The sequence below is a fragment of the Neophocaena asiaeorientalis genome, unplaced genomic scaffold (assembly GCF_003031525.2).
Source record: "Neophocaena asiaeorientalis asiaeorientalis breed wild unplaced genomic scaffold, Neophocaena_asiaeorientalis_V1.1 scaffold45, whole genome shotgun sequence".
In the NCBI taxonomy this organism is placed as follows: domain Eukaryota; kingdom Metazoa; phylum Chordata; class Mammalia; order Artiodactyla; family Phocoenidae; genus Neophocaena; species Neophocaena asiaeorientalis.
In genome coordinates, this window is record NW_020174642.1 from 12,115,359 (window position 1) to 12,138,032 (window position 22,674).

General features: G+C 54.4%; 1 protein-coding gene across 1 annotated transcript in view; it reads right to left on the reverse strand.

Annotated features, from left to right (window-relative positions):
* Positions 1-14,096, reverse strand: part of ITGB2 (integrin subunit beta 2) — a 25,648-nt gene extending 11,552 nt beyond the window's left edge. The window contains exons 1-4 of the mRNA XM_024758443.1: positions 13,941-14,096; positions 3,422-3,482; positions 3,012-3,100; positions 190-370 (exon numbers count right to left, since the gene is read on the reverse strand). Of these exons, the coding sequence (XP_024614211.1) occupies positions 190-370; positions 3,012-3,100; positions 3,422-3,479 (328 nt within the window). The 5' untranslated portion in view covers positions 3,480-3,482; positions 13,941-14,096. The remainder of the gene's footprint in view (positions 1-189; positions 371-3,011; positions 3,101-3,421; positions 3,483-13,940) is intronic.
* Positions 14,097-22,674: the final 8,578 nt, after the last annotated feature.

The following is a 22,674-nucleotide window of genomic DNA, read 5'->3' on the forward strand; positions in this document are numbered from 1 at the left end:
AAAAAAGAGAGACTAGGCACCAGCCGCAGACGGGGTTCTTGGGGGCACCCTCCCCGGGGCAGAGAGAAGAGCTCAGACTGGTTCCCAGCAGTCCCAGGGCCTCGCCCAGGCCACCTGGCTGTCTGACCTGGACACATGGGATATGCGGCCATCAGGGGCTGGCTCACCCCCAGCCGAGGCCAAGCCTACCTGGTCTCAGGTAGAGCGTCACTTTCTGTGGGGACAGCTGCTTCTGGCCCCCCACCTGGTCCTCCTGGGTCGTGGCGTGGCTCCTGGGGTCGATGATGTCATCCGTCGCGCAGCCCTTTGACAGCAGCTGCTCCCGCGTGTCACAGCGAGTGGAGTCAGGCTCCCCTTGCCCCGTGAAGTTCTGGGGGAGCCAGGGGTCAGGGGTCAGGGGCAGAGAAAAGATGGGAGCCCACACTGTGGGTGCTGTGCGAAGCTGACCCCCTCATCTGCACCGGATTCAGGTCAGGAGTCCCGGTGGCAGCGGGACGAGGCAGGGGCTGGGCGGCCTCCAGAGGGCCTGTTCACGAGGCTTCGCATCCCCGGAGAGCCCGCAAGCGGGCAGAGGCGACTCAGGAACCAACGGCTCCAGCCCCAGGTGGAGCCACGGGGACTCTCCGCGGCCCACGGAGCACCTGGCCCAGGGTTTTCAGGCCCTTGGGCAGCGTCAGCAGCACCGGACGAAGGAGGGAGTGGTTCCCTCCCAAGGGGACGCGAGCGCCCCCTCGTGGCCCACGTGTTAGCCCCCAGGCACCACGCGGATCCGGAATACGGGCCAGGGCTCTGGGCCAGGCAGCTCAGAAGGAAACAGGCCGGAGGGGAGCGTGGGGGTCCTGGGTCTTCCCTCGTGACCACTGTGCCCCCACGAAGGGCCCCTGGATGTGGACACGGCAGGGAGAGAGAAGCGGCCACATTCGGAGGGTCCCGCTCTCGGCTTCCTCCGACAAGAGGAGGCTCGGAAGAGCAACCGCCGGCAGGTGCAGGGGGCGTGCCCAGCGCCGGGGCGGGGCCCGCAGAGGGGCGGTGCTTCCTGAGCTGCCTCTGAACTGTCCTCGCTTTTGGAACCCTATTAATGCCTTAAGTACTCGAGAAAGAAAATTAACAGGAATGGAGAGGGAAGAAACCCCTAAAATGGAATCCACTGGGAAACAATTGAACCCGACTGCATTTCAAATGCATATGATAAAGTCAGGAAAGGGAAGGGAGGAATTCACCCTGAGGACGGACTTTTTAAGCCGGCACTATGACCGCACCCCAACAAGAGGAGACAACACAGACCACACCCGATTTCCCCCCTGCAGTGCTGCGGGTAGCAACTCTGTAACCACTTTCTGTGAATCGTAGGATTAAGAAAATGGGGAAGTGTATTGCGGATGCTGGGAGGCTGGCTTCTCATGAAGGGGAACCAGGAACCCTCAGAGAAATGTCTGAGTCCCTAGTGGGGGCGAGGAAAGTGCAGACGGGCCTGGAGCTCTGCCGATCCCAGAGAATAAGAGAGCTCAGGAAGTGATCCTGGGGCGTGCTAACAGGACACAGGGCCAGCCTGGGGGCTCCCAAAGTCCAAACGGGGAACACTTCGAGCTTCAAAATGGCAAAATGAAAGTGATAGCTTATAAGCTACCGAATAAAATAAACATCTACGGGTTTACACCGATGAGAGAGACAGAGAGAGGGAGGTTGGGGGAAGGAAAAGTTCCTCCCTGCGTTAGAAGCCATTAGAAGGAGTAATGAACAGGAATGTCACCATTTTGCAACCATCCCAGTGAGAACTGATTCAGGCAGCCAACACCAACAGATGCTCAAGTTAGTGGGTGTAAGCCTGATGGGAAGCAGAGTATTTCCTGGCCTCGGAGTATCTCCCCACAAATTACTTACTATTGCAAAAGGGAAATAGTGATGTCATGGTGGAGAGCCTGGCAGCCGCCACCTCAGCTGAGTGGTCCAGGCTGCACCCCTAGTATCAGGACGAAGTGACAACAGGAGCCCTGCATGGGGCTCCTGCCGAAACGCACACCCTGGGCTGAATCAGAGGGAAGGCCAGGCAAACCCACAGGAGGGGCATTCTGCAAAACTGCTGTCGTGAGCTCCTCAGAAATGGCAAGGATGTGAAAGACAAAGAAAGCTGACGAATGTTCCGGATTCCAGGAGATAAAGAGACATCTGAATGCAATGTGTGGTCCCGGATTATAATATTGACCAGTGGGGTGGGTGCGGAGTAGGGGGGGAGGGGGGATGATATCAAAGACATTATTGGAACAATTGGAAAAATTTGCACAAAGTGTGTAAATTTGGTCAGAGTAAAGTACCGTGTTAAATTTCCAATCTTTGATAAATGCATTGTGGTTTTGTACGTGAGTACCTTGTTCTCGGCAAAGTCCCTGGAAATATTAAGGGACAAAGGGGTTTGTGTCTGCAACCTACCCTCAAACAACTGAGAAAAAAAAAATATGTGTGTGTTTCCAAACAGACCTGTGGTGTCAGAACCTCAGGGACCCCCATGAGGAGGGCGTGGTCAGCATCTGGGGCTCCCTAGGGAAGGGGTCCTCCCCAGGAGGAGGTGGAGCTACCCCACGTCCTGGCCGTCTTGGGCCTTTGCCTTTCCTCCCAGAGGGTCTCACAAGTTAAATGTGAAGTAACTAAGGACAGCAGAGGGTTAGGTTTCCAGCAGGGGACTCCCCCAGTGCTCCGTGCTCTGGGAGCGGACGACAGCAGCTGCAAGCACCTCTGCCTTGTCTCTGGCCAGGGGGCGGCACCTGTGCAGACGCAGCCGTTTCGCTCTCCGGTCTGCCTCCGCCGGGCTGCCTGGGGACACGCTGAGTCTGCCTGTCTGTCTCTGACGGCACCGTGTCCCTGCTTCTGCTCCACTAGAAAGCAGTGCTGACACTCCTGGAGGCAGCAGTTCCAGAGGCAGAGAAGAAGGTCCGGCCCGGGAGGAGGGAAGGGGGGAGGGCAGGCCAGGCGCGAGGCCCCTCGGGGCGGCTGACCGCGGTCAGTGAGGCTCTTACCAGCTTCTGGCACCAGGCGCAGCCAGGCCCTGACTCGACGCAGTCCCGGCAGGTGCTGACCTTGTACTTGGTGCACTCCTGGGACAGGACTAGGGGAGAGGAGACAGGCTGGGGGGCGTGGCCTGTGGCAGGTGCTGGCCGGCCCCCACAGAGACAGCAGGCCCTCCGGGGACCGGGGGTGTGAATGGGGTGGTGGAGAAGAAGGGGCAGCGGCAGGACCAGGAGGGAGGGAGGAGACCAGGGCCCCAGGGGAAGCGGCCTCCAGGAGGGTGGGCCCCACGGTGGGCGGGGGAATGGAGGAGGGCGGCAGAGCAGGGCCCTTCCTGAGCCTCCACCAGGGGACTTGGGGGCAGGAGGGTGCCAGGGCGGGTCCCATCCCTCCCATGAGGAGCTACCCCCGCGGGACTCACCGGATCGGAGGGCGAGCAGGCTCCCCAGGAGCAGCAGCTGGGGGCGCCGGCGCAGCATGTCCTGTGGAGGAGAGGGGGCGCTGACGGGGCCTGGGACCCCAGACCCTGGGCCTAGAGATGCGACGCTGGGCGGGCCGCCCCTGCTGCCGAGGGGTGCTCAGCGCTGGGGCGTAGCCAGCACGGGCCGGTCTCCCCGACCCCCCTCAACGGGGCTGTGCGGGCCAGCGGGAGAGGAGGGCTGAGTGGGGCTGCGTGTGGTCTGTGCAGCTAAGCCCCCAGCCCCCAAGGACCAGCAGGGAGTGGGCCTCCTGACAGTGACACACGCACACGTACACACTCACCACGCGTGTGCACACACACGCGCGCCCAAGGTGCCGCGCCCTCCGGGTCAGGGCCCCGCGTGGCCTTCAGTGAATTGAGCTGAGCTTGGAGCAGAGACTCGGCCGGCCCGGGCCTCCCGGGAGGAGGGTGAACCAGGACTTGGAAGAGAAGCCAACTCTGAGCACCCACCGGCGCCAGGACTGTGCCAGCTGCCCGCTGGGCGAGGATGTGTAATCGGGCAGGACATCTGGGGCCTGCCTGGGACAGACCCCTCCCCCCACATCTTCTGCCTGCCTCTTGTCTGTAGAAAAGCTTAGTCTCCCAGGCCTCCCCTGACTCACAAAAGCCTGGCTGGAGAATTAACGATCGAAAGGATGAGAACACTCGTGACAAAAGTAGCAGCTGGGCCAGGAGAACTGTTAAGAATTTAAACAGTGAATCAGCCATACGGCAGTCACAGAACCTTTGGTTCCTCCTTGACGTACCTAGATAACGAACAAACGGTATCTGACGCACAGATCCTAGGCTGTTTTACAGATGCTAAAACCCCTACCAAATGGAAGAAGTCAATTGCACGATGACCATGAACGTGTAGCCCCCCAGACCTACTGGAGCCTAAGGACTGATAACGTGAACCTCTGTGACCCTGCCTTGTTACCTCACCATCCGCCAGTCAAAGAACTGCGCACAAGCTGGTCGCGTACCCTGCGACGCCCCCTCCCTCACCTGGCCTTTAAAAACGCTTTGCCGAAACCCTTTGGGGAGCTCGGAGTTTTCTGGGCCTGAGCTACCCGTCTCCTTGCTCGGCCCTGCAATAAACCTTTCTCTGCTCCAAACTCCGCTCTTTCGGTTTGTTTGGCCTCACTGTGCACCAGGCATTCGAACTTGGGCTGTTTGACAACAGAAGGGCCCGCAGAGCCGTCACCTAATGCGCCCGAGGCCACGAGCTCTAGGTGACCGTTATTGAGCTCTTCTTCGTCCGCACCTGCTGGGCCTGGGGTAAGGCGTGGACAGGGTGTTGGGCCACCACCGGCTGGCCCTGATGCTCCCAGAGGCAAGAGCGTGGGGGCGGGCTGGAGGCCTGGCGCTGGGGCTCCGGGTCTTGGAGGTGGAAGCAGCACCCTCCCCCAGAAGTGCCCCAAGGGACCCAGGCTGGGCCCAAAGCAGCAAACGTCCTCCAGGCCAGCTCCCGGGAGGTGTGGCAGCGCGTCGTGGGCCCGCGGGCCCCCACGTGTGAGAACCTGTAGGGCTGCTGCCTTTTAATCTGACGCCAAGAGAGCGGAGAGGGTGCTGAGCTGCCAGCAAACCAGAGGCAGCAGGCAGGAAGGGGGGGCGTTATCCGCAACCAGGATCAACAGGCTCACCCTGAATACCTGCAAACACCAGCTCCTCTCCCCGGCACACTGCTCGGTGCGGGGCCGGCAGAGGCTCCCACCCAAGGTCCACTTGTGGCGAAGGCCATGTGGCCCCTGCCGTGGTGGCCTCTGCCGTGGCCTGTGGGCTCTGGGTGCACCTGGAGGTGGGTCCTGCCCTCGCCTCTGCTCTCCCATAACCCCTGCGTGTGTACCAGCGGCTCTGGGGTGGAGGAGGGTCCCAGGGGGGTCCCATGGGGGGACCCAGTGCTTAGAGGTCCCGCCCAGCCCCACTCTCCGGTCTTTCGGGGTGACCCCGCGCCCCGGTCCCCACCAAGCTTGTAACCAGGAGCTAGAAGTGTCATAACAGAACAGACCTCTTCCCTTTTCTTTCCTGTTCCGGTCAAAAGCAGAACTTACGCCCTGCTCTGGCTTCCGGGGTCACAGAGCGGGAGCTGGGAAGGTGCTTTCGGTTTACTCCACGCCCACCCACTTGTGAAAGCCCCGTGTTGCCCCAGAGCCCTCTGGGTCCCTAACATATTCCGCAGCCGGACGCCCCGCGAGGCCCTCACGTGCTCACTGCCCCCCCCGGCTGACCCGGGCGCCGCCGGGCCCAGTCGGCCTCAAAATAGCACCCCACTTCGGAGGCAGAGGCTGAGCCCCCGCCCCAGGCGCCCCAGCTGTGCACGTAGCCGGCGGGGGGGGGGGGGGGGGGGGCAGTCCCGCCAGGGGTGGGGAAGGCCCTCCAAAAGCAGCTCGATGCCCTTTCCTGTGGCCACGGACCCCAAACAGTCACAGCAACCACAGGCAAACCCCGGCCCTCGCCTGCGGAGACCGGGGCCCCGGCAGCGGCAGGATGCGGACCCGGTGCCGCTCACAGCTGGAGCATCCATCCTCCCACGTGGTGGGGAGAGCACCTTGGTTATGGCAAGAAGACCCACAGGCCATGGGAGGGGTGTCGCCGCTCTCTCTTCCCCCTTAAGCACTGGGACTCCCGCCGCGCCCGGCTCCGCCCCAGCCCCAGTGCCCACGGCCCCTCGGGGGCAGGACGCCCACAGACGCAGTGGCTCTGGGAGCTCGGAGTGCGGAGCCTGCAGCCAGCCCTCCTCCCGGCCCCGGGCAGGGGTGCCAGTGGACATGCCCGGCGGCCAGGACTGGCCATCAGAGGTCCCGATGCCGCAACCATCATGGCGGGGCCTCACAGGCCAAGGCCTCCTCCGGGTGTCGTCCTGGGGCCCGGACCCCTGGACGGCGCAGGGCCGTGCCCGTGCCCGGGTCCCCGGCTGCCCCAGCGGCATACTCTGCCTCGGCTCCCTCTGCGTGCCCGGAAGGGCTTGCGGGCCTGGTCCCGCTCTGGGGGAGGGCAGGCTCGGGCCGCCCTCGTGAATGTGAGGCCCCGACTCGGCTGGGACAGCTGGTCCGAGAGCAGGGAGGAGGGCGCGGGCTCCAGCTGGGCCACCCGAGCCCAGACCTGCGGCACCCTCCCTGCCACCCCGACGGCCCCGAGGCTGCACTCTCCCCAGATCTAAGGGCAGCCCCGCCCCAGGACTCAAGGTGCAAAACCCCAAGTCGAGGTGGCTTGAGAAACCCAAGGCCCCACGGGCCTGTGAGGACGTTGCGTCAGAGCTACCCTTGAGCCTGACCCTGCAGGAAGTGGCGCATCCCCGCGGACCCCGGGCACCCTGAGGATAACCCTTCACGATGAATAAAGCTCTGAGCGTCGGGGTCCGTCAGGGAACACCAGAAGAAAAATAGGATATATTCCTTCCAAATCCCACGCACTCCACAAAAGCCCATAGTCCCTATTTGGTAAAAGACAGAAGAGAAAGAGGAAACATCGAAAAAGAAAGAAAAGTTGAAGAGGCAGAGGGAGGCCCCATGTCCGAGGCAGGGTACGCTGCTGTCAGATGAGGCTTGCTGTCAAAGACGAAAGCTTTGCCGAAGTTCAGACCCTCAGACAAGGCCCTGCGGGGCCCCAGGACTCACCGAGCGTCAGGACTTTGCGTCAGAGCCTGCCCTTGACCGTTCAAGGTCAGGGTGCTGGTTTCCAAGAGGCACGGCCAGAAAGTGACAAGGAACAGGGATGCTGTCAGGAAAAGTTACAGGAGGGGAAGGCAGGGGTGCGGTATTCATCCCAGGAGCTGAGGATGCAAGGCTGTTTCATATAGAAAAAGGCCAGTGTTGACAATGGATCTAAAATAGGCATCAACCTTTTTAAACCAAAAGACAAAGTTAGGACGTGGTCGTTTCTGCTTTATGTAAAGACAAAAAAGAACTGGACAGAAGCAGATTCCAGTGGGGGCTGGAACCCCTCCCCCCCACCCCCGCCCCAAGTCATGGAGTTTCCAGACAGATCAGAAGACAGGGCAGAGGGGACTGAGGAGGATGTCACCCACATATTCTCTGAACCCACACATTCTCGGCCCCAGGAGAATCCACTGCACGTGTTCGTCACTGCTCCGTTCACCACCCGTGAAGGCTGATGGCAGAAATTTTTAGGGCCACAGTTTCCGACCAAATGGAATAAAATGAGATGCCCCCCCAACACACACATATTAACTAGAACCTTTAAAACACTCTGCTCAATATCCCTTAAGTCCAAGAGCAAATCAAATTTACATGTACAGACACTTCAGAAAAGAGACAGCGCAACTTTCTCTGTTCAACGGGTCCCCGATGGAGAAAGAAGCCCGACGCCCTAAATGCTTTTCTGCCTGATGGAAGGGAATGATGATAAACGTGCAGGATGGAAAGTTCAGACGTGAGAGAAAGAGCCACAAAGCTCAGGAAATAAGGGAAGGGAGGTGGGAAATAGACAACAGAAAAAGTCGATGAATCCGAAAACAAACAAAAAAGCTAAAATACATCGAAAATCGTTTCTTTGGAAAAAGCAATAAAATGGGTCATCTGGAAGACAGCATGTATGGCAGTCGCCAGGGAGCTTAGGAAAGGAAAAGGCAAGGCAGCAGTGAGCTGTGCACTGGCCTGTAAAATGCATCCAGAGCTTCGGGGACAGAGTCTGTGTGACCCTGGCCCTCGGGCCGGTGGCCGGGGGGAGGGAAGTGAGCAGCGGCCTCCGGCCTCAAAGGCACCAGGCAGAGCACGTTCCCGGGAAGGCACGCGCCGTGGCAGTGCCCCCTCACACCACGGGACCCGTGAACCCAGGTTTAGCAAATAGAAATGATAAAAGCAATAGAAGAATGTGTATCTCAGAGTAAGGACACTCAGAGTAAAAACTAAGGGAGAAAAATACCAAGAGGATAGACTCAGACACCCTGGTGGTCCAGTGGTTAAGACTCTGCGCTCCCAATAGAGGGGGCCTGGGCTCGATCCCTGGTCAGGGAACTAGATCCTGCATGCATGCCGCAACTAAGACCCAGCACAGCCAAATAAATAAATATCAAAAAAAAGAAGAAGATAGACTCTAAGATGAAAACTCTAATTCGAAAAGCTACATGCACCCCAGTGCTCTTAGCAGCAGTATTCACGATATCCTGGACATGGAAGCAACCTAAGTGTCCATCAACAGAGGAATGCATAAGGAAGACGTGGTACATATATGCGATGGAACGTTACTCAGCCATAAGAAAAGAATGAAATAACGCCGTTTGCAGCAACATGGATGGACCTAGAGATTATTACACGAAGTGAAGTCAGACAGAGAAAGACAAATAGCATAGGATATCACTTATATGTGGAATCTAAAAATTGATACAAATGAACTAATTTACAAAACAGAAACAGACTCACAGACATAGAAAACAAATTTATGGTTTAAAAGCGGAAAGGGCGGAGGGATAACTTAGGAGTTTGGGATTAACAGGCACACACTATTCTGTATAAAACCGATAAACGAGGACCTGCTGTAGAGCACAGGGAGCTCGATTCGATATCTGTAATAACCTGTAATGGAAAAGAAACTGAAAAAGATTATATACATATGAAACGGAATCATTCAGCTGTACACCTGAAACACGGTAAACCAACTACACTTAACTAAATTAAATAAATGAAAAGAAGACACGCTCAAAAAAAAATCTGTACATAAAAAATTGAATAGATGAAAATATTTAGTATCTGTCTCTTGCAGAAGGTGAATGGTAATCTTTGTGTCCAAGGAGATTTTAGAAATAATAACAAAAAGGCAAATACCCCATAGAAAAGGATCTTGTGAACAGATAATTCAGGAAAGAAGAAATGCAGCTGTTACCAAACATTTGGAAAGGCCGCTCTGGCTGATAATTGGGCATTGTAAGCAAAATATCGAGATTCCTGGTCTAGCTGTCAAACTGGACACTGTTTTTAACATCCATGAGGCCCACCCAGTGGAACCTACATGGCATGAAAATGTGTGAACGGCTGCTCGCAGCTCAATTTTTACAATCAGAAGTCGCTGAGCGGGAAAACAATACATGCAAATAACCAAAACAGGCCATGTTTCTTCTGTGTGGTGGCGTTATAAGGATTTTCAATTTTCTTCATTACTCTGGTTTGTATTTTCCAAACCTTCTACAATAAACATATATAATGATTTTCTTTTAAATTCACACATTTAAGAAAATCTGAATATCGTGGTGGTTGAGGAATTGCTTGGAGATGTCTCCAGATTCCTAAAGTGGCAGTCTCTCTGTTCCCACTGTGGACACTTCAGAGGACAGTGACCCCCTGCTGGGACGTCTGCTCGTAGCTCGTTCGCTCACTCATTCATTCACTGAACAAGAGCTGCCTGTCTGGCCCCTGGGCACTGCTCTCCCGGATTCTAGGATTCTGACCTCTGCCAAGACCTTAGGGCACCTCCACACCTCCCGCAGATTCCCATCACACCCGAAAGCCCCACTGCTGCAGACACCAGCGCGTGGCCACACCCGTACTATTTAACAATGAACTGGTGGGTTTTCATCACTAGGCGTTCAGCAAGGGCCTCCAGACCACCGTTGGATGCTTCCACTTGCAACAAATTCTAAAGCATTTGTCTTTTGTAACCATATACAAATAAAAATATGTTCACAAAAAAAAATAAATTGGTGGAAGCATGGCTCCCGAGGCGCTGCCTTTCTGTGCGCCCCCAGCCCCTGGAGTACTGTGAGAGAACGCATGCCCCGTGCCCACGGAGGCCCGTCAGGCAGGAGCCCTGGCTCGCCGAGGTCTCGTCCGTCAAGGAGGCTGACCTCAGCCCCTGACCTTAGCTCCTCAGCCAGCAGGGAACCCTTCCAACTACTTCTGGCTGCAGCCCAGGGTGCGACCCACCCAGATGACCTTCCCTCCGGAAGCTTCCAGAACAGCGGAATCAAGCCACATGGGTGCGGAGGCCTCTGCACCTCAGACTGGCCAGGTCTGAGCATCCGAGGGGCCTGACCCCACACCTGCCAATGGGAAAGGGGCCGTGGCTTGCTCTGTGACGACGCCTGGGCAGTGGCTGTGCAAGGCTGGGCCACAGCGCTGGGAAACACGGCAGACATGGTCAGTCCTCAAGGGAGCCTCAGCTAGTGGGTGGCGGTCCCTGCCTGGACAGCCACTCAGGACCCCAGATCCCAGAGGACCAGGGCAGGGCACTGCCCACGGCAGCCACCCTGCTGGCCTGGCTACACTCCGCACTCACAGCCACGATTCGCCCGCAGCTGCCCTGGGGGTGGACCAAACCTGCTCCCTGTTCCTAGGGAGGGCTCTGAGAGGGTCAGCCCCTCAGCCACACAGCCAGGACAGACGCCAGGACGGGGGCCCACGTCAGCCTGACCCCGGGGCTGACACGCCCAAGTCTGCGCCCAGCTGCCGAGTGAGTGTGGACAGGTGACCCCCCCTTCCGGACCTCAGTTTCCTCCCTCGTCACAGAGAGCCAAGGGTGCTGTGACGGTGAATTTCACGTGCCAACTCCGCTGGCCATGGTACCCAGAGCTTTGCTCAAACCCTCGTCTGGGTGTGGCTGTTTGCTGCAAAGGTGTTTCTAGATGAGCCTAACATTACGTAAGTGGGCTCTGAGGAAAGCACGTGGCCCTCCATGATGTGGGCGGGCCTCATCCAACCAGTCGAAGGCCTTAAAGGAAAGACTGATGTCCCCCAAGGAGGGGAGACCTCTGCCTCCAGACGGCCTTGGGCTCGAGCTGCGATGTCACCTCTCCTCTGGGTCTCCAGCCCGCCCCGCAGATTTGGGGTTTGCCAGCCTGCACAATCGTACAAGCCCCGAAATAAATCTCTGCCTCTGTACATACACACACACACGCACACGCGCACACATCCTATTGGTTCTGTCTCTCTGGGGAGCCCGCACTACTACAGACCCCAACAAGAGCACCCCAGGCTCAGGGTTTTTCAACACCACTTCGAGGTGGGTGGGCAGAGCCGTGCTTTCCTGCTCCGTGTGTTTCAGAGGCAGTGAGGGTACCGGGCTCCTGTTTCTCTCCACCCCCATCAGAGCCCTGTGGTGGTGGTACTCCACCCCTGGGCCTGCGTGACACGGTTTCAGACCTGGGCTGCGTGGGGTGCTGTGCTGAGCAGGGACCGTGCCAGGGCTCACGCGGAAGCCACAGGGTCCGCTGGCTCCCAGGCACCCCCGGCCCTGCTGCTCGACTGCTGGGAGGGTGAGCCGCCCGGACGCCCCTGGCTTTTGGTGGGGGGGGGCCTTGGACCAGGCAGGAAGGCCTGCCCGGGTCACAGGCTGGCAGCTCGGGGACTCAACTACACCTGCCATGTCCCCAAGACACCCACTCGTCAGCGGTGGGAGAGACTGGAAACCCCCAGGCCCACCGAGGACTCCCCTCTACCTGGCCTACCCTGCCCAGGAGGGGGAAGGCAGGCGCTCTTTCTGAGCAGCCTGGGGACCCCGCCCGCTGGCAACGGGGGGTGGGGGCCCAGCGGCCAGGCAGGTGGCACGTGGCAGCACGGCTGGGACAGGTGGGTCTCGGCATCCCGGGGCCCATGGGACTCGGCACCTTCCCCTGCCAGCTGCGTGCTCCCTGGGGGCCTCAGCGCCCCCATCGGGCATCAGCTCTCCGCTCGGGCAGGTCTGGGTGACGACAGAACCGACACCCCATTTTAGGTCCAGTTTGTGCAAAGGGAAACGGACAGTGACCACACTAGCATCCCAGCCCTGCCCGCCTGGTGGTGTCACCGTGGCGTCACCAGGAGACTGCCTAGTGCAGGCGGGGAGTGCCGGACGGGACTTCTCAGCTGGGGGCACAGTTATTAGCTGCCGGCAGCTGTCCCACAACGTGGGCTCAGGCGGGACCGTGGGCCGCTCACGGTGCCAGGTGTGCAGGCCGCCGGACCCTGCCACCCAGGACTCTTCCTAGAGCTGGCGGGGCCTGAGTCAGGAGAGGCCACTGCGGGCTCTGTGCTGCCCCCATTCGTGGGGCGGATGCCTCTCCACAGCCCCGTAACCGGCGGAGCTCGGCCTGAGGCTGAACCCGCAGGACCCTGTGGACGCAGACCCACACCTTCGCCCCCTCCAGGGAAGTGAGTTTTGAATTACAATTTGATATAGAGTCAGCTGGAGTGTAAATACGGGCCCATTTCGCAGATGGGAGGCCCAGCAGCAGGCCTATCTCCTGCCCACCTTGCCGGGGTGCAGACAGGCCTCTCCCATCCCCTGGACAGTGGTAACCCCTCTGCTGAGCTTCTTCAGGGCCCCGGCTGTCTAGGGTGTCTTCCCTCGTGAAATCTCCAGGAAGTGACGGTGACCGGCCCGGGCCTTCCCTCCAGCACAGTGCAAGCTGACAGCTGCAGGCAGACCAATCCACGCAGATTTCAGCTGAGAAACCCGAGGCCAGTGGAGCGGTGTCTGGCTGCGGGGCCGAGCCCCTCGAGAAATGTCTCCATTCACTCCCGTCGGGACAAAGCCCTGGGGCAGCCGTGAGTCCCCTCTCCCAGCGCTTGTCCAGGTCCTCGGGCCCCAGTCTCCCTACTCCTAAGGGGACAGGCCTCCAGGGGCCTGGTTGTGGGAGGTTTAGGTCACACACCCAATGCCTCACCCCCTAAAGTTTAACTGTCACCCAGCGTGTTCACATCGTTAGGCCAGAGCTGGTGAACCTTCGGGAGTCCCAGAGAAGCAGCAGACCCACCCCCGAGACAATGTACCGTACACACATACACACACACAGAGACACACACGGACACACACAGAACACAGACACACACACAGACACATACACACACAGAGACACACAGACACACACACAGATACACACACAGACACACACACAGACATACACACAGACACACACACATACACACAGACACACACACAGACACACGCATACACACACACACACACACACACTGCTGGAGGACAGAACCACCCGGGCAACCACAGAGCTGTGAAGACAGAATGGGACCCGCTCAAGGAGGAAGTAGAAGGCGCAGCTGGGGAGGCCCAGGGACCCTCCTGCACAGCCTGGCCGTGCCGGCCCCGTACCCACCAGACAGGGGTTTTGCCTGTCCCCCAGCCTCCTCCTGGCTCTGCCCGGCCTCGCAGCCCCCGCATCAGGGGCTCAGCAAGTGCCTGGGGCTTGTTGAGGGACCCTTACCAGGGGAGCCGAGGCTGGGGTCTGAGTGCATCCTCCCAGCATGCCAGTCCCATCTCCTTGGTTACATCCCTCCCATCACCCCGCCACTAGCTCTGCCCACGGTGGACTCAGCACTTCCCCTTGCCGGATCTCAGCTCAGGGGGCCTAGAGTGGACGATCCCAGGGCGTGTGACACGGACCAGGGCCACCAGGGCCTCTGCAGGCTGGGCCCCTTGGAGCTGCCTGCCTTGGGAAGGGCAGCAGCCATGGCCGGGGGAGAGCCTCAGGGCTGAGCTGCTCCCCTTCAGAGAAACCAGCCCGGACACAGAGGGGCCTCTGTCCACTCACCTGCTCGACGCTCTGGAGGTCTCAGCAGGGCTGGTCCTGGCTGGGCTGGCAGGGGCTTGGGCTCCGCTCTTCACCAGGCCGGTGCTGCAGCAGGTGTGGGAAGACGCCGGCCCGCCTGAGACTCCACTGGTGAAGGCGCGATGCTTCCTGTTCTAAGTTAGGAACTGGAGGAAGTAGTTACGTGTGGCTGATTGCACCACATGTGCCCCTTCCAACCTCAGCCCGTCTGCCTACAGGGCCCCTGACAGAGGGCTGTCAGAGGAGCGACACACAATGGGAACACACCACCCATCACACACGCTCACAGCTGGAAGTGGAACAGCGTGCGGGGAGGATGGGGTGGGAGCAGGGCCTCTGGTGGCACCATGCGATGCCCCCACGGGCCGAGGGGGTGGCCGTGCCCCGCAGGGTGTGACGGAAAACCCTGGAGGGCAGTGCCCAGGAATATTCACCCCAGGAAGGGACCCGGCCTGCAGACTGTGCACACGGGAGGGGAGCATGCCCCCACCAAAGAAGAAGCAGACAGGCACTGGGGACGCAAACTTGGGTCACGGAAATTAAAAAGCATCACACGGACCAAAGGGCAGAATAAGAAGCTGGAGAGCAAATCAGCTGGAGAGCAGGATGAGGGCGTCTGCTCGGGAGGACGATGGGGCAGGGAAGAGGCAAGTCCATCTGCCCGGCCCTGCCCGCAGCAATTCCAGGAGAGAACAGTAAACAGAGAGGGGAGACACCCGGACAACAGAAGAGGAGGTCCGAGAGAGAGGACCGGACCCAGACGAAGAGGCTGCCGCGTGGCTTGGGAGGAAGAACAAAGGTCCCGAAACTGGTTGAATTGTGATGCTATCACAGAATATTAATGATAGAAAGAAAACAGGACAGATTCAGAGAGAGACAGAGACAGACATAGAGAGAGAGAACGAGGGAAGGGGAGGGTTAGGGTGGGGAGGAAGGGAAGCAGAAGAGGAGACACTGGTTACATCCACAAAGAAGCAGAAAGCAGAGCCTTCAGATGAACCAGGGCTCAGACACGTAACTACCCTAAAATCTATTTGGAAGAGGCACTCCCAAAATAAAGACAGACGGATGAAGGAATCCAAGAGGAATCCAAGGGTCCCTGAGGGAAAGGTGACCAAAGAAATAAGGAAAAATTGTTAAGCCTAAGTAATTGTTGATTTTAAAATAGAGGTAAAAATATTAACAATTGGAAACAAAAACCCTAGAGGAGCAGAACAGATGAGCAGGGGGGGCACGCCACAGCTTCTGATACTCATCAATGGACACTTTGCTAGGAAATGTTTAATTTTATATGTGACAACGATTAGAACTCTCCGAAAGAATAGAACTAGGAAGTATACATCTGAAAAAGAAGAAAATACGACAAATCTTTTTTTTAAGGCAAGGGAAACAGAACAAACAAGAAAGATTGTGAACTAAGAACACACAATAAGGTATCAGGGAGGATTTCAGAAGTTCCGGAGAATCCAGAGTTCCGGGGTCACAGCACCTGCGAAGGGGTCACCTTCTTCAAATATAGTCTCGATGAGTTTTAAAAATAGAGCAAACTCTAATGATATGTTCTCTATCAGGGGAACTTCCTCTTTATGGAACTATTCCAGAAAATACAGCAAAAAAGGAAGGAGAGATTGAGAATGTCCCCGAATCACGCCCCCTGGTGACTGTCGCTGGCTGTGACACCACAAGGACACACTCCACTCACAGACACAAGTTGCTTGCTGTCCTAGGCCTTGGAGAAAACAGCAACAGAAAGTAAGTTAATCATAAAGTAAATAACATAAAAATCACAACTTCTACTCTTGAACCCGAATCACGTCAACACTTCACCTCCCAGTACATAGGAGCAACGGGGACAGAGGGCTGGGTTAATGGTCTGGCAGGGATGCAGTGAGCAAAATCCAGGCTGGAGAGAAGCCCCCAGGATGAAGAGCAGGTGGCAAGAGAGGAGAGGAGGTGTGGGGCCCGAGATAAGAGATGGGCGAGGACAGCAACCAGTCACAGTGCACAGACCACAGGACATTAACAGATTACTGTTAAACTTCTGGACGTGTTAAAGGTTTTGTGATTATGTTACAGAATCGTCACCTTTTAGAGTCTCATGTTAAGATATTTGCACAGGACATGACAGGATGTTTCAGATTTGCTTCCAAATAATTAGGGGTGGGGTGGGTAGTTTTATGAGGAAGAAAGAAGAAAAAATTCTTGGCAAAGTAAAGAAAAATATTAAGATTTGATGAAGTTGGATGGTGGGTACAAGGGTGTAGGGATGCTGATCTCCACCCTTTTCTGTAGTCTTGAGATAATCTATTTTCTTTTTTGAAAAGGAACTAATGGGTTGGGAGACTGGGATTGACATATATACACTAATATGTATAAAATGGGTAACTAATAAGAACCTGCTGTATAAAAAAGAAAATTCAAAAAAAAAAAAAGAAGGAACTAACGGGGAGTGACTGCAAACGAGCATGAGGATCTTTTGGGGGTAACAGAAATGCTCTAAAAATAGATTGTGGTGATGAATGCACAAATCTGTAAATTCAGCTAAAAATCATTATCATTAAATTGTATACTTAATATGAGTGGATATTGGCATTCAAATTCTCTTAATGAAGCTGTAAAAAATGAATTGAAATTAAGAATAAGAAAAAGAGGCACCAACATCTTCCGGTCCCAGCTAAGACACAGTAAGCACACTGCACTCCACCTTTACACTGACCAGAGCCAGAAATATCACACAGAATAAAATAAAGCAACCTTCTAGGCAGACTGGGGTGAGAAATCGGAAGCTGATGAAAGGCTGATATGGTAGCAAATGTCCTGTCCCCCTACATCCTGTGCATTAGATTCAAGGTAGCCTGCACCCCAGGACAGCACAGTGAGCACAGCCAAGAGAACCCCTCCTTTCTGGTCAGTGGGCTGAGAGGAGCAACGCCCTGAAAGAGAGACTTGAGAGAAATACCTATTTCATTTTCTTTTGCCTGGTCTCGCCCCAGAGACAAATTTCTGTCCCAAAGCCGCACTCCCAAGATGGTGGTAGCAGCAGCTATAGCGGCAGAAGGTATCGTAATCGTCACTTTGACCCAGAGGTGGATCTAGGCACAGGAAGCATGTGACAGTGCAGGAGGTTAAAATTCCTGCTTTATGGCCAGAGGACCTGGAAAGGACGACTCGGGAAGCCAGAGAGCATCAGAGAAATTAATAAGAAGGAGATTAAGAAAGAGACCCTATACAGCCTATTTTTAAAAATTTTATTTATTTATTTTGGTTGCGCCAGGTCTTAGTTGTGGCAGGCCCGCTCCTTAGTTGCGTCTCTCGGGCTCGCTAGTTGTGGCATGCAAAACGTTAGTTGGGGCATGCATATGGTATCTAGTTCCCTGACCAGGGATCGAACCTGCATCCCCTGCATTGGAAGGTGGATTCTTAACCACTGCGCCACCAGGAAAGTCCCCTATAAAGCTTTATATGAAGTTCCAGACTCACCCCTGAGCTGGACATATGTGGAAATGACCCAAATACCATGTCAAAGGCTTTGAGAATTGAGTCGTGGTGTAGACCACTGCCAAGGCTGAAAACTGGACCAGGGGGATGCAAGTGCAAGATGGATCCAAGTAGCACAGCAGAGACTTTGAAAACTAAACTCACATTGGAACCACAGCCCGCAGGAGGCAGGTCTGAACTTGTGGTCTGACCCAACCGGGCTGATGGCCAGAAAAAAAAAAGAGAGAGAGAGAGAGAAATGTTGAGAACATTGGAGAACACTGGAGAAGATTTTGATAGGATCCAGAGTCTCATTAAATAATATCTAAAATGTCCAAGACACAATTGAAAAGTTACTCAAACAGCAACAACAACAAAGAAAATCTCAAGCATTTGTAAGAGAAAAAAACAATGAATAGATGCCAACTCTGAGATGGTCCAAATGTTGACATTGTCACATAAAGCATCTAAGTCAATTACTTAAAATGTGCTCCACCAAGTAAGGAAACCACCCTTGAAACAAATGCAAAGGTAAAAATTTTCAGCAGAGATATAAAAGCTATAGAAAAGAACCAAATGGGTATTAAAATTAAAAATATGATTACAGAAATAAAAAATTCACTGAGTGGGCTTAATAGGAGAGTGGTGAAGACAGAAGAAAGAGTGAGTGAACTTGAGGACCAATAGAAATTATCCAATATTAAAGACAAAGAGAAAAAAAAGATTGACATAAAATGAACAGAGCCTGGGGACCCGTGGAATAACGTCAAGAGATCTAACATTTGTTGCCATTGGAGCCCCAGGATGAGAGGTGTAACGGGTTGACCCAGAAAAAGTATTTGAAAGAATAATGGCTGAAAACTTCCCAAATTTGATGAAAAATATAAATTTACAGATTAAAGAATCTCAGTGAATCTCAAATAGGATAAACTTGAAGAGAATCAAGCCTATACACACCACACTTAGACTGCTGAAAACCAAAGATAAAGAAACATGTCCTGAAAGCCTCCAGAGAAAAATGACACGTCACATATAGAGGAAGAACCATTTGAAAAACATCACATTTCCCGTCAGAACCCAGGAGGTCAGAAGACAGTGGAACAACCTGTATAAAGTGCTCAAAGGAAAGATATGCCAGCTCTCAATTCTGTTCCCACAAAATGATTTCCACCAACGAAGGGGAAATGAAAACATTCTCAGGACTCCCCTTACAGTCCAGTGGGTAAGACTGAGCTTCCACTGCAGCAGGCGAGGGTTCAACCCCTGGTTGGGGAACTAAGATCCCGCAGGCCTTGCAGTGTGGTCAAAAAAGAAAAAAGCACTCGCAGATGAAGGGACAGTAAGAAAATTAGTCCCCAGCAGACAACTCTAAAAGGTATCTTAAGATTTCAGGAGGGAAATGATAGCAGAGGAAAACTGGGAAACTTAGAAATGAAGAAGAAACAACAGAAAAGGAAACTAGCGGGTAACTACGCTATTTTCCCTCTTAAGGTCTTTGCAATATGTTGATGGTAAAAATGACAACATTGTCTGGTGGGGTTTTCAATGAATGTAGATGTAAAATACGTGGCAGCTCCAACATGAAAGGAGAACAGTGAAGGGACATACACAGTTTTAAAGTTCCACTTCATTTCACTTGAAATGGTAAAATGTTCATTTTAAGTAGACAACAAGGTGTTTAGTATATATATTGCAATTCCTCCAGCAACCATTGAGAAAACTATATAAAAAGATATAGTTTAGGGCTTCCCTGGTGGCGCAGTGGTTGAGAGTCCGTCTGCCGATGCAGGGGATGCGGGTTCGTGCCCTGGTCCGGGAAGATCCCACATGCCGCGGAGCAGCTGGGCCCGTGAGCCATGGCCACTGAGCCTGCGCGTCCGGAGCCCGTGCTCCGCAACGGGAGAGGCCACAACAGTGAGAGGCCTGTGTACCGCAATAAAAAAAAAAAAAAAGATATAGTTTAAAAACCAACTGGTAAATTAAAATGTAATACTAAAAACACTGATACAATCCAAAAGAAAGCAGAAAATGGAAATAGAAAAGTGAAAACCAAAGGGAGCAAACAAAACAAAAATTTGAACAACAGACCTAAATCCAACAATTTCAATAATTACATTGTGTAAATGATCTAAATACACCAACTGTAGGACAGATACTAGCAGGTGGAATTTCTAAAAATATGACCCAACTATATGCTGCCTATACAAAACACGCTTTAAATATGATAATATAGGTAGGTAAAAAGAAGACGGATGGGAAAGATACACCATACAAGCACTAATAAAAAGAAAAATAGAATGACTGTGTTAATATCAAGCAAAGTAGACTTCACAACAATGCAAATTACCAGGTGTATGGTGGGGCTTGACTTAATGATGAAAGGGTCTATTCAACAAGATGATACAACAATTGTAAATGTGCATACATCTAAGGACAGAACATCGAAATACATGAAGCAAAATCTGAAAGAACTAATAGGAGAAACAGACAATGACAGCTGGAGCCTTCAACACTCCTTTCCCAGTCATCAATTTTTAAAAAATTAGACACAAGATCAGCAAGTACACAGAAGACCTAAAAAGCACCCGACCAACTGGACCCGAAAGACATTCCACCCAGCAGCAGCGGGAGGTGCCCACGACACGGTCACCAAGGAAGACTGAGTCCTGGGCCATAACATAAACCCGGACACATTTAAGAGAATTGAAATCATGCACGATACGTTCCGTAGCCATAATGGAATGATTAAATGGAATTAAACCAGAAAATAAGCAACAGAAAGAAGAAATCTCCTAAGAAACAACGTACTTCTAAATGATCCATGGATCAAACAGAGCCTCAAGGGAAATCAGAAAAGATTTTGGACGGAATGAAATGAAACACAACATACCGTATTTGTAGGATGTAGCTAAAGCAAGGTGTAGAGGGAAATTCATAGCATTAAATGCAAACATTAGAGACCCAACAACATGAATGATTCTCAGGCATTGTGCTGAGAAGACCAGCAAGACAGAGACTCCAGCCTGTGGGGAGATTAGCATCAGAACTGCCGTGAGAATCCTTCTCCCAGCCGTCTGGGGACAAGATCTACAAGGCGAATTAAAGAGTGGGGGGAGATGGGGGGTGGCATCCTGCATTTAGGTGTACAGTGTGCGCCCCATTCGGCTCAGCAGCACCCACCAGGAACGATGCCCACCAGGGCTTCTGAAGTGTCTGTGTCTTTATGGGGCAGTATTTGTATGAAATGTCATTAAATCTCAACTAGTACCAGGGAAATGGCCTCGGCAAACCCTGGCGCGTCCATTCTTGGGAATTCACAAAGTAGTTGAAACGCCGGCGGCAGGAAGGCAGACAGGGACTTCTGGGAATGAAAACGTGAAACAGAGGACATCACAGGCCTTTGTGGCGAGTGACCGAGAGGGACAGGGCTTTGCATCTCGAAGAAAACAAGCCAGGGATGAGTCAGCTTTTGGAGCAGCATTCTGGGAATAATCTTCTCCCCTAAGTCAGCCGAGAAATTCCACTTCCAGTCACTTTCACCTCCACCTTCCAGAAAATTGACTTTATTTCACCAGGTGTTCATTGAGGACTCCAGGGCCTGGGCGGGACACTGAGCTGGACGCCCAGAGGGTGCACGGCCATGCCCTCCGGAACATCATGGCCTGGCTCAGGAGGCAAGCATGTCATGGTGATATAAAGCAGGATGAGGAGGGATACCCAAGTGTGCCAGGCCTGGGGGCTGGGGTGGGCAGGAGGCAGCCAGGTGAGTGTAGAAAAGAGGAAGAGATGCCATCCCCTTGCCATCGTGGACATTGACCTGGGCACCCCCAGCCCCCTTCCCGCCCAGCCATGTCCCCACAACACACAGCCCCGAGAGCACAAGAAGGGGGCTTCTTTGCAGCAGTGTGAGGATTAAGAAATATTTAATGATGGAGAACATGCGAAGGGGTTCCAAGCTCACCATATAGAGGTTCCCCGGTGGGTGCAGTTTTGTTGCCGACACTGGGGGGAGGCTGCAGTCAGACATGAGGCCCACAATGCTGTGTCTGTGGGACAGATGAGGCACGAGAGCCGGAGAAAGACCAACCCAGCACCCAGCACCCAAAAGGCAGAACGCAGTCCCTTGAGAACTCGCCCCACGTGAAGTGCGGGCGTTCACGGGAGCAGCAAGGCTGCCAGCAGCTCCTTCCCAGCCCCCAGCTCCTGGCTGGCACGCCTCCACCATCGCACCTCCCTCTGCCAACCGCCCTCCCACCTGACCTGCAAATTCCCCCTCCAACCCAGCCCTTGTCTTCTCCAGACCCTTCCCCCATCTTAAAAAGAGAAATTCTCTTTTTAATTTCTTCCTGCCAGTAGCTTCCTCCTGCAATGTTGATTCAGCTGTTGCTCTTTTGTGGGGAGGCGGACAGAGCAGGAAGTAGTGCTCGCCAGTGTCAAGGGCTCAAGTAGCTCTCGCTCATCTGGCCCCCCACAAACCTACACCAACAGGCAGAAAGCCACCCAGCCAGGGCAGTGGAGGGCCTTGCTCTAATCCAGGCCGCATACGTGCAGGGGGGTAGCCAAGTGAGCACGGAAAGGAGAGAAGAGATTTGAGAGGTTGGGGGCAGTTTCTAGCTACCTGCTGTCCTGAACACTGGCCACAGCACACCCAGCCCCACTTCTCACTGTCAAGCAGAGGGCCGTTACTCCTTAGCCCTCCTCCTGGGGGCCTTCTCTGTTTGTGGGAGGAAGCTGAAGAGGTGGCATTCCTATTTCCCTGACATACCTGGAAGGAAGGTGTCTGAGCACACCAGGGAGGCTGGGGTGGGGGCTGGGGCCTGGGCAGGGGTTGCCCGACTCTCATCAGAGCACAGAGATGGACTGATACGCCTGTGTGTGGACGGTCACACTGAGCAGAGCCCCTGTCAGAGGGAGGAAGACCGGGCTCTAAGCTTAAAGGAGTCGGAGCCAGCAAGAATGTTAAGCGATGACCGACTCTGGAGGAAAACCAGAAAGCTGTACCAAGAAGAAGCGGCAGTTACAGTGTCCACCTGGCTCACACGTTTACACAGTGAGAATAAGGAGAGCACTGAGCCCAGGCTAAAAAGGAAACTGTGATAACAGCTCTACCGAGACGTGACGGCGCGGCGGGGGTGTGAGGAGCTCACACCTCCCTCTACCGGAACAGGAAGATCTAACGCCTTCCCAGACCCCTCCCTTCACCACAAAGGCCAGGCTGATCCGTGGGGCACCCGTGGTG